This window comes from Sardina pilchardus, chromosome 3, assembly GCF_963854185.1.
Source record: "Sardina pilchardus chromosome 3, fSarPil1.1, whole genome shotgun sequence".
Classification (NCBI taxonomy): domain Eukaryota; kingdom Metazoa; phylum Chordata; class Actinopteri; order Clupeiformes; family Clupeidae; genus Sardina; species Sardina pilchardus.
Genome location: NC_084996.1, coordinates 30,115,493 through 30,131,065, shown reverse-complemented (window position 1 = coordinate 30,131,065; position 15,573 = coordinate 30,115,493). Strand labels below are relative to the sequence as shown.

At 45.8% G+C, this 15,573-nt stretch overlaps 1 protein-coding gene across 2 annotated transcripts in view; it reads right to left on the bottom strand.

Moving 5' to 3' along the window:
* LOC134076222 (tubulin polyglutamylase ttll6-like) overlaps positions 1-13,640 on the bottom strand; it is a 20,717-nt gene extending 7,077 nt beyond the window's left edge. The window contains exons 1-9 of one of the 2 annotated variants that reach the window (XM_062531222.1): positions 13,547-13,640; positions 10,627-10,784; positions 6,947-6,985; positions 4,248-4,366; positions 3,503-3,633; positions 2,930-3,086; positions 2,009-2,152; positions 946-1,031; positions 140-362 (exon numbers count right to left, since the gene is read on the bottom strand). In XM_062531222.1, coding sequence (XP_062387206.1) covers positions 140-362; positions 946-1,031; positions 2,009-2,152; positions 2,930-3,086; positions 3,503-3,633; positions 4,248-4,366; positions 6,947-6,985; positions 10,627-10,783 — 1,056 coding nt within the window. In that variant the 5' untranslated portion in view covers position 10,784; positions 13,547-13,640. Of the gene's footprint in view, positions 1-139; positions 363-945; positions 1,032-2,008; positions 2,153-2,929; positions 3,087-3,502; positions 3,634-4,247; positions 4,367-6,946; positions 6,988-10,625; positions 10,785-13,546 lie in introns of those variants that run through there. The other variant, XM_062531223.1, reaches the window with a different exon arrangement.
* Positions 13,641-15,573: the final 1,933 nt, after the last annotated feature.

Genomic DNA, 15,573 nt, shown 5'->3' with positions numbered 1-15,573 from the left:
AGAAAATTGTCATCCTACTACTCAGTTGTTGCCTCAACCTGATAAAACCCCTCCAGATACATCTCCTCTGTGTACATCTGGGAGATAACCCTCAGTGCTGTATAGCCCACTCCCCTCCAGATACATCCCCTCGATGTACCTCCAGCACCCAGGGCTTGAGCTTGTGGTCCAGCAGCACGTCAAAGCCCAGAATCTCGAAGCAGGCCCCCGAGCCACAGGCCGTGTGTCGGGTGAAGCAGGTGTTGTAGCTGTGCTTCAGCACGGGGTGGGCCGCGATCAGGGCCTTGATCACCACGTCCTCTATATCCGCCCACACCTGCCCTGTGTCACAGCAGAGGGACTCCAACACCGTCGACAACTTCCTGTCCAGAGGGAAAGGGAGGGAGAGAGGGGGGAGAGCGAGAGGATGAAAAGTTATCGGTGTGTTAGGGAGTTGATTAGTGCTGAAAAACAAAACAAATACCAAGTACAGTGTACTGTTACCTGTTACCCTGGAAATTCAGAGTTCTCGCGAGAGCACAATAAGAATTGTCTCTGCGAGACAAACATTGGTCATAGTGTTATCCAATTGTGTGCAGTGAGATTTTAAAATGCATGCTTGGTGCCGGTGCCGGCCCTCGAGTTGGGCCATTACATTATTCGTGGCCAGACCCTTAATCTTTCTAGATTACTAGCGTTTGGATTTTCCAGGCTAGTGTACTATTATCATTACTTCATAACTGTGCAAAATAAGTGTTCTGTTTATACTGTGCACACCCAGCTACTGCTATGGTTACAACGGCATATTTTATCAGCACACACATACACACACACACACACACACACGCACACACACAAACACACACACACACAGACCCAGCGCTGATGTGGAGTCCAGTTACTGTGTGCGTGTTTATGAAGCGCTCATGATGACATGACCCTGTCACCAAGCATGTCCAGACTCACCTTTTACTCCCAGCCAGCTCGTCCCGGACAAAGTTCTCACTGTGTTTGTTGATGGCATAGTTGGTCAGATGCATACATACGTTTTGCTGAGAGATGGAGAGAAAGAGAAAGGGGGGGGGGCAGTTAGATAGATAGATAGATAGATAGATAGATAGATAGATAAATAGATAGATAGATAGATACGTACATGGGTAGATAGATAGATAGATAGATAGATGGTAGATAGAGGGAAACAGAGAGAGAGAGATTTCAGAAGAGAGACATTGCATTGATATCAAGAGAGGGAGAGAAGGAGAGAGAGAGAGAGAGAGAGAGAGAGAGAGGATGAAAAGGGACAAGATGACAGGACTGGAATGTTAATGGCATGTGTACTGTATGTATACTGCGTTATTGCCAGTGGGGAGCCTCTTTTATGGCCGCAGTAAAATCTACTGTGTGACCTTGGCCTGTGTCAGCTGACGCCTCGCCACTTCCTCGGCCGGCCATACAGACGGAGAGATAGCAGAGGGGAGGACGAGAGATAGACGAGTGGACTCTCACCCCTCCACTCTCACTGTTAGATAATTCACACTCGCCCGGTCAGCTGCCGCTACTCGCGCACCCTCTGCTATCGCTGGCGCATACAGATACAGCTACATGGCCGACTTCACTTCACACTTCATATGAACATGCTGTGGAACCTCGCGCTGTCCATAATCCCCGTGGACGTCTCTGATCGGCTGTAAAGCATCACGTAGCACCAGTAGCCAGGACAGGGATGCAGTGACTATCCTCTGACTAACATAACAAGTGCGTCATCTGTAGCTCAGAACCCACTGTGTTACACCCTATGCATCGGGCGGATGGACATTGACAAGTGTGTCCATACACATCCAAATAAATTACTTTGACCAGTTTAGCCATTTGATGCATCCTTGTAAGTGTCCACCATTTTAAACAATCAATCCATTCATTTCATTTGTCCATCTTGTTATTGACTTGTTCTCATTCTCTCTCTCTCTCTCTCTCTCTCTCTCTCTCTCTCTCTCTCTCTCTCTTTCTCTCTCTCTCACTTGTGTCTCACCAGGTTGTTGTTGTTGGGGTGGTTGTACTGGCTGGTGCAGAAGCGAGCCAGGCCCTCCTCATACAGGAAGATGCTCAGGGGGTCGCACGAGGTCACCAGCACGTAGATGCGAAGGTCAAACTTGAACCCGTCCAGGACAAACGGCTTGACGGGGGAGAGGGGAGAGGGGCCAGTGTCAGAACTAAGAGATGACAGCTTCAAGACACGAGAACCATTTTGTTTTCATGAGCATGTTTTGTGATAATAGCACTGTAAGGGAGTCTATTTGTCTTAAGAGTATCTGTTCCTCTACTGGGGTTATTACAACCTGAAGAATGTTTAAAAGGGGGAACTCAAGTTGTCTGCTATTGCAACGGCATTCTCACTGCTAGTCATAAATCTTGTTTCATTTTAACATGGCATCTTGGTATGATAACTCATGAGATCTCTCCTGCTTGTGCTAAAACACCCTCCTTTAACGCTTGTTTGAAGTTTTACTGTTGTTTTGTCCTGTATTGACCCATGTACTGTATGTACATTATATACAGTAATTTCCTGTGTATTAGCCACATTGAGTATAAGCCTCAGGACAGTGTTTTATGCAAGTTAAAAGAAAATATGAATACCATATTAATTGCCCCCATGCATAAACCTCATAGCTCAAGAAATTTAGCTAAATCAATGTATAAGCCGCGGCTAATAGTTGGGAAATTGAAAAAAAAAAAAAAAAAAAAAAAAAATATATATATATATATATATATATATACATATATATATATATATATTTATTTATTTATTTATTTATTTATTTTTGTTTGTTTTACTATATATATACAGTATATAATTCACACACATTATCACTGTAACCGTAGGAGCAGGCTGCATGAAAGATGAACCTAGGAGAGCCTTTTGGCCACAAGTGGGTTGCATCAGGAGCCTCACCCGGGACAGGTACACTTGGCAGATCATGTGTTCTCCAGGAGGGATGTCTTTGGCAGACCTGGTGAGAAAGATTCCCCGTCCCTGGCTGCCAGTCTCGGGCTTGCAGATGTAGGTCTTGTGCTTCTTGGACCTAGCGTAGGCCTGGAGGTCACTGTAGCTGTGGAGAGATGGGAGCCAGCAAAGAGGAGTGTGTTTATTGTGTCTGTGTGTCTGTCTGTCTAACTGATTGCTATAATTCCCCTCTTGGTATGAGGGCCAAAAAGGCTATATTACAAACCAGTTTGTATGCTGAATGTAGAATGCAAAATTACAGACACACATTCACACAGATCTTTCTAACATACGTCATTTCAACACACTGTACAGTATACAGTATATTCAACATGAAACTCTCAATTTCGGTGATGGTTCCAAAACTGAATTTCATGACTTTTCCAAGACTGGAAAATGGGAGTTTAAAAATCCATGACGTGTCTTTGATACTCTCTCTCTCACACTCACACACACACACACTTAGATGCTTATACACTTATATAGACACATATGCTTTCTCTCCATCACACACACACTCACTCTGCGGGGAGGCACCAAGTACGAGGGAAGATGTTGTAATCCTTGGGGAAACGTTTGAACATGCGATTCATGTTCCTGGCTAGCAGGTCCTTCCGGCAGATCTCGATCATCCCTGGGAAATGGTTGATCTTCTGCAAAGGGACAAAAGAGTCCCACACCCTGACCTTCAGTCATGTTTATCGTGTCTTCACTTATCTCCTGTATCCATCTAGCAGCAGCCTTGACGCACATCCAGTCCGCCACCAGGTCAGTAATTACTCAACACCCTGCCAGCAATTAGGACATTTCACATATCCTCAGGGTCAATTAGATATGGGGCAACAGCAGTGTTGAAGTTGATTTTTACAGAAGATAACGTTTAAAACACAACTATCAGCGAGGCACTTCCTCTGAGTGTGTGTGTGTGTGTGTGTGTGTGTGTGTGTGTGTCTGTGTGTGTGTGTGTGCGTGCGCAGGTGTGCGCGCGTCTGTGTGTGCTTCTCTCTGTCTCTAATCATCTATCTGGTCTTATCTTTTAATCCATCCATTTCTATCTCATACATTCCTACCAGAAGTATCTCTCCATCAGTACATCTCTATTATACATGTAATGTGTTCATCCCTGACATTGGGTCCTTTTAACCCACATACAGTTACCCTACTTCCATCAGCTCGTGTCTTCGTCTGTAATTTACATTTTTATGAATGCTATTTATTTTAATAGCTGGAATGTAATTTGGGGAGGCAGGTACAAGCGATGTGGCACCTGGTAGCCTTTCATGTCCATTAGTCTCTCCAGCGACACGGTGAGATCAGTCCAGTAGACCGTCCACTCCTCGCCCTCCAGCGCCTCCCTCAGGCCAAAGCGGGATGCTGCACGTCTGACTGAACAACAGACAAAGTCGATGTGATGCAAACCTCAAACATAATCAGTCAAATTTGTGAAAAGGCGCAACCATAACATCATCAGTATATTTTTCAAACATGGTTCTTCATTCACAGTGGATTTGCAAAACTAGTTTCAGACCCCAGAATACCAGGCGTTATTTCCAGCGCATTGTTTGGCTTCTTCACGTGCTGCATTATCCAAACACGATCACGGAAAGAAGCAGCAGCTGGTCCAATGGGCCATAATCACAGCATGCGTTACAATTACTTACCGACTCTAGCTAGTTATCTACAAAACAGAGCCGAATTAGAATGGATGATTTCACTCCAGTGGGTGTCTCATATTAGTCTCTGATTAGTACTTTAAGGCAGGGGGCTGGCAGTATACTGGAGTACAGGCAGGTTGTGCCACTAATTTGCGTGTATATAATAAGTCGATTCTGTGTTTGAGTCTACACTATAATGAGTAATACTCTTAACCTCTTAGTGAGCTACAGTGTGAGAATAGATGTGCTCAGTTTCTTAAGACTACAACCTATTCAATAATCATATCCATTTGCGATGCATTGTTGGCCGGTGGTGATTTAAGTGAATGCAGAGAGATAAGAACCAGTGAGGTATATAAAGGATTGTTCCAAACAGCACATACAGAACAAATATTTATCTTGAGCTGTGCGTGATAGGGCATTGGTTGGATGCTGGGTTTTGTTATGTTACTCACTGAAACTTGTTATAACCTTCAACACCAGTTACCCCTTATACTATAATGCACTATAATATATTACCATGATATTTTCCAGCCCACAATCTATCTCCATAATCATAAGAAAACATGTGTCTACATAAATAATGTTTTTATATCATAGCTTGATGACATGAACTAACAAAATAAACATACAAGTTTGATTGACAGGCTTGATTAGAAAGAGCTGTTAGAAAGAGCTATGCTATTTGAAAAACTAATCTGAGCAATTACTAATTAGTAAGCTAAGATAAAAAAAAAATACTATGATAATAATATGAAAAAATGTTCAATTATTAACCTAAATCTAAATATCATTGTTTTGGTTCTCCTTAAATAATTGGAGCCACGTATCCAGAAGACTGCTATGAAACTCAACTGGGATTCCATCGTTGACTCCGTTTCATGGGACGTGGAAAAGCCGTGGCTGTGTCTTTGTGTGTGAAATGAATGGGCCGACAACTCACAATGACTCATGTGTTAGGCGCTCACACTGATGCTTTTGTGTCATCTGAATGTGCGTTTTATTTGTGGATTTATTTAGTTTCCCGTTCACACTGTAAAAACCAATGTTTTTGAACTGGTGCGAAACTGACATTTCCGTACGAGAGAGAAAAAAAAGAGATCCATTCAAGAATATGGCTGTGAGACCTTCCTTACAGCGATTCTTAGTCCCAAAAGTACCGCTAAACACGGGTTCTAACACATTTACTATGACTAAGACTCAGACGATAAATATAATTGTGTGGTTTATGTGCTTGCTGTGACTGAACCTCTCCACATGAGCCTGTTACACGGCATCACATCTCTTGAAGTTTGCGTATAGTCGGCGGTTTCCTCTAACATGGCCGCTTGTTTACTTTTGAGGAGGTGGTACGCGTAGACCCGTGCTTTGGGGCAGTTGACAGGCACGTTTATGGGGACGTGGAGTCGGGTGCGCCAGTGTGGTTTTGTTTGTTAGCATGGATGTGGACTCCGCATTTAATGTTTATGTGCATAGGCTTCCACATTACATTATCACTGTGTACTCGGGGTGTGCATGCTTCTATGAATGTGTGTATGTGTATGCTTAAATGTGTGTGTGTGTGTGTGTGTGTGTGTGTGTGTGTGTGTGTGTGGTGGGGAGGTGGGGGGGTTGTGTGTGTGAGCCACATGTGTGTATGCGTGTGTGTGTGTGCATGCATATATGTGTGTGTGTGTGCATCTGCATGTGCATGAGAGTGCTGCGCTTGTGCGTCCATGTGTGTGTGTGTGTGTGTGTGTGTGTGTGTGTGTGTGCCTGTAAGCTGCACATGGCATGTCTTGAATGCAGAGTAGGCTACCCTGTGCCTGCCAACGAGACGCTCCACAATTTTATGGACCCATGTGGCCGGCATGGAATTTCCCATGGTCCTAAAGCCCATCCAACTAATTTCTAAATTCTCTCTCTAACAGACAAGGGAATGTTTCTTTGTCTCTAATGATAGAGTTGCAGGTCCTTCTACTGCTGTTTCCAAGCTTAAAAGCCTATCATTCAAAATAATGAATCAATATACCAAGAAACATAAAGGCATTTTTAAATACACTGTCAGTTGGATTCAAACCCAGGTCCTTGTGCGTACTTGAACCAAGTCAAGTTTAAATATGTGTCAATATATTGTTTTACGCACATGATGATATACCAGCATACTGATATACTGCAAAATGTAAGGATTTTATGTAAGGATTTTGATGTCACGTTATTATTTTGGAATCATTTACTTCATATGAAAGGATATTAGGGGTCATTGTGTGCGTGCGTGTGTGTGTGTGTGTGTGTGTGTGTGTGTGTGTGTGTGTGTATGACTGACACTCACCGCTTTCAAACTTGCAGTTGGTGAGGTTGATCCACAGTCATCTGAAAGAGAACAGACACATGGACAGCTGCGCGTCTCCAAAATACCCCACAGCACCACGCCAGCCACCTGGGGTCGGCTTCTGATCGGCGGGGGGCAATGCCACCCACAGCCACAGCGGCTACCACAAACCACAGCCCTGTTTTCTTGGCATCCTCTCCATTAAGAATGACAACAAATCAGTAGCAGTGGCAGCAACAGCAACATCGTCATCATCATGCATACACTCTCATTGGAACTATTGCTTGTGTCACTGAGATCCTCTTCACTGTCACTTTTGTGCAAAACCATCTACACATCCCCATCATCAAATTATTTTATCAGCCTAGGTGTTTACATACTATCACACCCCCTACACATTCACATTATTTTGATTTCTCTAGCAGCAGGAACATGAGTGGATTGTACGGCGGCGGCCCGTTGTTCTGGACACCGTCCTGTTCCATTAAATTCTCAGCAGCACTAAACTCCGCTCATCATTTCTCAGCCTGTTCATTTGGCACCCAGCGCTCTGCTGGATTCATCGCTCGCCGCTCAGAGCTGTCTGCGTGTCATCTGATGTCATTCCAGGAGGGAGTTATTTCCCTGGAGCCTCGCAAGGAGACGGCAGCAGCTTAGTTTAATTAAAGTGTCTCTACTGCCACCTACTGGTTGGGAACGAAACAAGGGATGGGGGTGTAAAAAATATCCTGCAAGAGCCTCATCATCCTCTAAGTCCCCCCCCCCCCAACCCACCCCCACCACCCCAATGAGTCTCCACCCACCCCGTTCATCTCAGGGACTGTGAGCAGTCTCAGTGTGCCGTAGGGCTGGAATGTGTAAACCAGCGGACACCACCAACCCACCAACCCACCAGCCCACCAACCCACTGGCCCACCACCACCACCACCTCCACCACCACCACCGCCCTCAGCAGCCCAGCAACCACGAGCACACACCACATTACAGGCAGACACTGGAAACAGAGACAGATGGACTGAGAAGAGAAAGAGACGCATACACACACACACACACGCACACATTCACACACTTCCCTCACTTGCGGAGTATCCTTGTAGATGATGAAATAAGGAATTAGAAAAACGACTGTCATTACATAATTCATGGGTCAGTGAGCAAGTGAATTAAACAGGCGAATGAATGAAAGGATGAATGGATGGATGGATGAATGATTAGTAGGCACATTAATGAGGAGATAGATAATAAATAAATGAGGTAAATCTCTCACTTAAAGAAAAAAAAAGATGAATAAAATATCAAATGAAATAGTTGGGAGTATCATGTTTGCGGCTGCTGCCCAGTAAAATGCATACACCCTGAACCGTAATTAAGCAGGGGGGCAATTTGACTTTCCACAGTCGCAGAGAACAGACTCTTTAAAGAGGCGCTGCCGCTTGTAAATGGCATCTGAGCCCTCCCGCGCTCGCCCGCTCCCGCTCCTGCCCGCGCCCTCCTCGCCACCGTGCCATTCACACGCCGCCCATAACCACTCCGCCACTCTGCCAGTAAACGAGAAGGTGCGCGGCGCAGAGCGTGCGGGCGCAGAGCGAAGGAATCCGCCATAAAGAGGACCTTGTTGAGGACACCGACTGCCGTCCAAGCCGCAGAGTCCTCCCCTCAAGGCCCCTGGCTGCCGGCTGGTATGGGAGATATTTTATTTACTGGGGTGACCGACGGGGGGGTGCTGACTCCGAGCCAGATCAGGGCCGAAACCGTGCCGTATCGGCAAAGGCTGGAGCCAGTGGCAGCTACTCGCCTGGGAAGATCTATGGACTGTGAACATGACAGCAGAGTCCACGCGGTCTCAGGTGCTTAGTGAGAAACCGCTGTCTGGGGGTTTATGTGACTCGTAACAGACTGTCACTACTGGTCATTTGGTTCCCGGTGACATTTGACTAACAGCAATTACCGGTAAAAAGAAAAGAGTTCCTCGTACAAACAGGATTATAACACGTTTAAAACACGAGCCATGTCCTTGGCAATGTGCAAATGATAAACAAGTCTGACGACAGACATCACAGGACAAGACACAGACAATACAAACACACACAACTACACACGCACCAACACACACACAAACGAGCAAATTCATGCACACACACACACAGGCTGCCACCTAGCTCAGCGCTGCATTCTCCCAGGGCCCAGTCTCACGACCCCCCTGAAGCAGGAGCAGAGATCAAACAGGCGCCCTGTACACAGGTTTTTTTTACCATTCATTTGTGAGCCACCTCTGTGTGTTCATGTGTGCATGTATTTGTGTGTGTGTGTGTGTGTGTGTGTGTGTGTGTGTGTGTGTGTGCGTGCATGTGTGTGTGTTTGCATGCGTGGAGGGGCTCACAGATCCTGGGCAGGGCCTGACGGAAAGGCAAGAGGTCCCAGGCGGTAGCAGATAGGGCCCTGGCTAGTTTTATGGACAGGTACTGTAACCAGAGACCGGGCGGTGCTGGCTACCTCCACGTCGCCCACTGTCTTTACAGACAGCCAGCTGCTCATAACCGCACAGATGCCTTCAGGGCCCGGACCCCCTACACCCAACCCAAAGAACCTCCACCTTCCACATACCACCCCCCAACACCACCCTCTCTCCCCCACCTACCTACCCTCCCCAAAACCACAGGGCACTCTTCCCACTGTCACTACCTTGACAATCATTAAGAGCAGGGACTGACTCAGAAGACTGCAAACCTGTTAACCTGTCACCTACCTCAATGTGATTTTGTGCAGGTTCTGTGTGTTTTTGTGATTTGTGTGAATTGCTGCTGCTGCTGCAACACCGTAATTCCCCTTGGGGATCAATAAAGTAATCTATCTATAGAGACGTATATCATGCTTCTTGTCAGTCAGCTGGAGAGGTAAGAGATTAGAGCTAACACATGTTTGTGCTTGTGTGCTTCTCTACTTCTATCTGACGCTTCTCTCTTTCTCTCTCACTCTATGTGCATGTGTGTGTGTGTGTGTGTGTGTGTGTGTGTGTGTGTGTGTGTGTGTGTGTGCACGCATACGTGCATGTGTGCATGCGTGGGCGCCTACTTGTGTGCATGCCTTTGTGTGTTTGTGTGTGTGTGTGTGTGTGTGTGTGTGTGTGTGCGTGTGTGTGTGTGTGTGTGTGTGTTCGCTTATGTGCATGTTTGTATCTGTCTTCCTGTGCACATTCCTGTCGGCGCTGTAGGTTGCAGTAACTGGCGTGGTGTGAAAGCCATTTCTCCGGGTGGTCATTATAATGTCCCAGAGAGAAGGACCTCATGTCTGACCTCCCGTCTGGCCCAGTGGTCCAGTGGAAAAAGCCCTCGGGCATAAGCCAGCCAATCAAACATCTAATAGAGGCCTAATACGGATTCTAGCCAATCACACATTTAGGAGAAGCCCCTGGCAATTCTCAGCAAATGACCCATCAGAGAGAACCTTCCACAGTAAGTTCTAGCCAATCACAGGTCTGAGATAGCCCAGTCACAAATCCGAGCCAATCACAGGCCTGAAATAACCCAGTCACAAATCTGAGCCTATGACAGGTCTGAAAGAACCCTCCAGCAACAAGCCAATCAATCTATAAGGCTGTCATTTTCCCTGACAAACACTATACAGTGCTTGTACCCTAACAGAATGGCATGAGGGTTTAAAGAAAGGACCCGTGCAGTACCTCTTCTTTTTCTTCTTCATCTTAGCGCCCTCTGTCTGCGGGGAGGTGGTGGTGCTGGGGACAGCAGCATCTGGTATGGCCTCCAACTCCCCAGGCTTGCTCCCACTTACGACAGGGAAGCACGACTCCCTCTCTAGGGAGACCACAGGTGGCCACATCCTACAGGGAGAGAGAAAGAAAGAGATAGAGAGAGAGAGAGAATTATACAGACATTAACTTTTACATGGGAAAGGAAAAGCTTTTATAATTCCAAGACAAACCAATATAAATCTATTTTATCCAGTATGTACTATGAGCAATAATAAGAACAGTGTATTCTTATGAGTGAAGACGGGCATGTAATAACTCAAGGAAGCACAGTTCAGCAGAGGTTTGTTAACTGAATGACCAAATTTGGTGCAAGGGCATATGTTGTATGTAAATGCAAGAAAAGAGACCTTGGCCACTACTACAAATCATGCCAATGACACTAATACAAACTATTACAATACCACGCACAATGTCATACCACTACAATACAACAACTGTAAAACAGCTTTAAATAAGCCTAACGTTAGACACAACACTCATAAAGCAACAATCAATGTCAGATTGAAACAGTTAGCCACTACACCTTCCGGCATGTCTACCACCGTGTTCCAGAAGTGTAAACAGTGTGGCAAGTGTGTGGTAAGCCGCAAGCTCACGCTGCCCCCGTTGCAAACGCTGTAAATAGCTCACATTATGAGCGTGGGCGCATCAAAGGGCACGCAGGCTAACAAGCAAGAGGTGTTAAAGTCTGTGGGAAGCGCTTGTTATGACAAAGACATGTTAGGGCACTTCACAGTGTTTGGCATTGCCCTTCAACCGGCCTTAAATGCAAGCGAAACAGCATTCAGCGAGCCTGAGGTTGTGGCAGTATGGATGGTATGGATGCTGCCCTCTAGCTTTCAGCGGTGCACACTGCTTTCACCAGTGTCTTGTAGAGAAAGCTTAACTATTCAAAAACAAATAGCAAACAAATCAGTCTGTGTGTGTGTGTGTGTGTGTGTGTGTGTGTGTGTGTGTGTGTGTGTGTGTGTGTGTGCGTGTGTGTGTGTGAGAAGACATGGTTTATGAACAGGTAAAAAACTAAATTACGCTCCAACCTTCATGGTGTAACATGACTATTGCTTCTGTCCAAAGCTTTGTTGTGTGCCTATAATTGAGCCTGGCTATTTGGTTTTGGATAAGCAACCCACTAACTGCAGATCATTAAATCCTTTTTATGGCAGCTTGGTGCCTGCATGGTTTACCTTACAACCTAGACAGTGCGCTTCAAAGTCTGTACATACAAACCCAAGACACAAAAGACAGCCATAAAGAGCTGTCATTCACATGTTTGCCATCCCAGAAAGCGGAGCGGTCTGGCCCAGATCTGGCACGCGTCTGTCACACCTGCGCCAGGATCAAGGCCGGATGTGGCGCAGAGTGCTCTACAGGGCTATCTGGGATATTGCTCAAGTTGAGTGGGTAGGACAAACAGCGCATCCCTTTCTTCTTGAGGCCACACAGTAAACTTTTCACATTGATGACATGAGTGTTTGCTGACTTTGAGCTGTTAACATTAACAATTAGCCTCAACTAAAACCAAATGCCCCCCCCCCCCCCCCCCAAAAAAAAGAAAAAATAGTGCAACATCTCAAAGAAAAGCTGAGGCTCACAGGAGAAGCATTAGAGAAACGCTGTTGTGTTTTATGCCTTGTTGTCAACTACTCATGACTGTGTGACGATACAGCACTTCAAAAAAGGTTGTAAAGGACAACCGCCTAAAAGACAATACAATCAGAAAACAATAAAATCTTGATTAGCAAAATATCTGTAGATGATAAATTGTCTGTGTGTGCCGCACTTTAAACGTTCACATTTCTTTTCAAGTCTCTTGACAGTCTCACTCACTGCCATAAACACTCAATCACTCTTTCACTAGCACACTCACATCCATCATACACACACAACACACACACTCCCTAAAAGACACGCGCATTCAAACACACTCTGAGAGACACACAGGCAGCAGCTGGCTTTAGTAATGTGAGATGAAAGGGTAGAATTAAGCAGCCAAACAATCACAGTTCTACCGACCACTTGCCATTCTGGGTCAATAGTTTACAGGCGTCTCCTCTTCACTCACAGATAAAACATATTTCTAATTCCATGAACACCATGACAGCTACCAGCAGTAGGTCGCTCTGTATGCGACACATAAGCCTGCCCCTGGTCAATCATCCTGGCATGACATGCTGTCACATGGGTGAAGATGTTGTGGAGGTTCTAATCACTAATCTAATCATGTTTGGAAACACGAGGAGGGCCATGAGAGGAAATCTGCCCCTGCGGCCTCCTGGGTATATCAGCTTCACTCAGTACAGTGCACACAATGGTCACTTACACCATCTCGTCTATGGCCTGCATGAGTCCTTGACAGGGATTGGGTTCCATTGTGAGTCTTTACTTTCCAACGTTTACTCTTGTATTGACACAAGATCACAAGTGGAAAGGGGGAACACAAGTTCAGAGGTGCCTAACATATTTTTCTTCGCTTCTATTTTGATTGAGAACAAAATAGCTACATTCAAGATCATTATTGGGCCTATATTATAGGCTAAGGTCTCAACATCTGCAGCACATACAGAATATTGAATAGCTCATACGTTAGCCTATAAGGTACGTTTCTATAGCCTTGACACAACTAATGGCTAAGATCATGAACATTTTTGCAGATAAACAACCTTTGAAAGATTTTCAATGAGGATGGGAACATTGTCAACCCATCCTTAGTCTAGCCTAGCCTACTTTGAAACACTGTAGCCTAATAGGATATAAGCTCAAATAACTCTAAACCCCATCCTTACTCAAATACACGTTATGACATTTACTTCATGAGAAGTTGTTTATGTTACCTTTATTGGCTGTCAACCATCACTTTCGACGTCAGGTGTTGCAGACAGCTGGTCCCAGCCAAAGCCATCGCAGCCAGATTGAGGGAGCGGTCACGTTAACTGCAGTGTGATGAATAAAATGATACGGTGTTTGTGAGACGTTCTACAAAGGAAGCGATGGTTACCATGGCTGCTGTGGAAGCGCTGTCACAGGGGGGCTTCTTCAGTTACATCACTGATCTTATTTCACGCGATAAAGGTCATTATCGCTCACGTTAGACTTGATCCATCGGATAGGATGACGCAAGAGATATAGTCAGACATATTAAGATATGCACGGGTAGGTAGGTACCCCTAATGTGTATGTCTGCTCTTACACACCCTCAGCCTCCTCCTTACTGCTGTTGATAGTACACTGGTAGCCTATTAAGTCGTAGTCGTTTGAAATGCAGCGGTCAGTCTCAGTTGGTAGTAGCCTACACGGAAATGTGGGGACACCTGATCCGCGAGCATGTCGCTTTAACACCATCTTGTCCAGAGAAACATCAGTCATGATCCTGGAGGCGCTCAAATGACCTTTTAGGAAATCAACTGGCTTCGGCAAAAGGGGGCGCTATTGAGCTGGGTTAGAGGAGTTTTAGACGTCAGGCCTAGGCCTACTATCTGCCATTTGGAATTATGATAACCTATGTTTCCTACTGATTTCAAGATAAAGGCAAACATTTCTGCATGTTTCGAATATCTATTCACCTTCTGTCTGATAAGTTTGGAAGATAAAGTTTCCTGTGTCAACATTCAACATCCCAAAAAATAAGGTGCCACCCCACTCTGTTGCTTTAACTCTGTTGCTGTCAGACATGTTGTGGTTCAGCATATAATTTTTCTAGCAGTCCTTTCTGACAAAGAGGAATGGCCTGCAGTCAGCCCGGCTGTCAGCTTTGCCTTCCAGGGCCATCTGTGTCTGAGTGACAACACAGCAAATCCTTCTCTTCATGTCTCTAGCTGTTAAGCAGCCATTTTCTCTCCCTGTTTTGAACAGGGCCATAAATCAGAGCACTCACACACCCCCAATCCCTCCCCTCGTCTCTTGCCCTTACTCTCTCTCTCTCTCTCTCTCTCTCTCTCTCTCTTTTCCTTTTTACCCTGCCCTCTTTCTCTCCCTCTCAGTCTCCCTCCCCCCTTTCCCCCTTCTCCATTGCCTCCCCATGCTTTCAATTAATCCAAATGATTTCTAGGGGAAATCCGATGGACCAATCAATTCACCTGCACATTTCAATAGCCGCCGCGATCCGTTGGCTCTCCCTCCTGCACGGCTTCATCGCTCTTGTAAAAACATTATTAATTGCCATACTGGGGGCCCATCCATCTTTACTGACCCCAACACACACACACACACACACACACACACACACACACACACACACACACACACACACACACACACACACACACACACAGCTACAGCACCCTTCCACTTCACCAACTACTCACACACACCACACACACACACACACACACACACACACACACACACACACACACACACACACACACACACACACACACACACACACACACACACACACACACACACACACACACTCAGAGGAGACAGCTCCAGGCTGTGTGAGCAACTAAGAGCACAGAGAAGCCCATCAGTGACAGGAGGTGCATGTGTCCTATTCATCGCATTTACAGACACAAAACATCTCCCTCCTGTTGGACTAAGTTCATGGCCAATCTTATTCATTGCAGGATTGCTCGAGGTTGTGGTGGTGGTGGAGGGGGCAACAGGGTGACAATGAGGGCGTGTGGATGTAGCCAAGGGGTAAGGGTGGGTAATTTATCTCCCCAACATTGATCGTCCCTCCAAATCTGCCCCGCCTCACACACACACACACACACACACACACACACACGAACACACACACAGTCACACACTCATGGACTGCATACACCTTTTGATAATACCTTGCTCTTTGCACTGTTGAATGTTAAGGAGAGAGGATGCAGTGTCCTGGGTGACCGGCTGTGACAGGACATTGTGC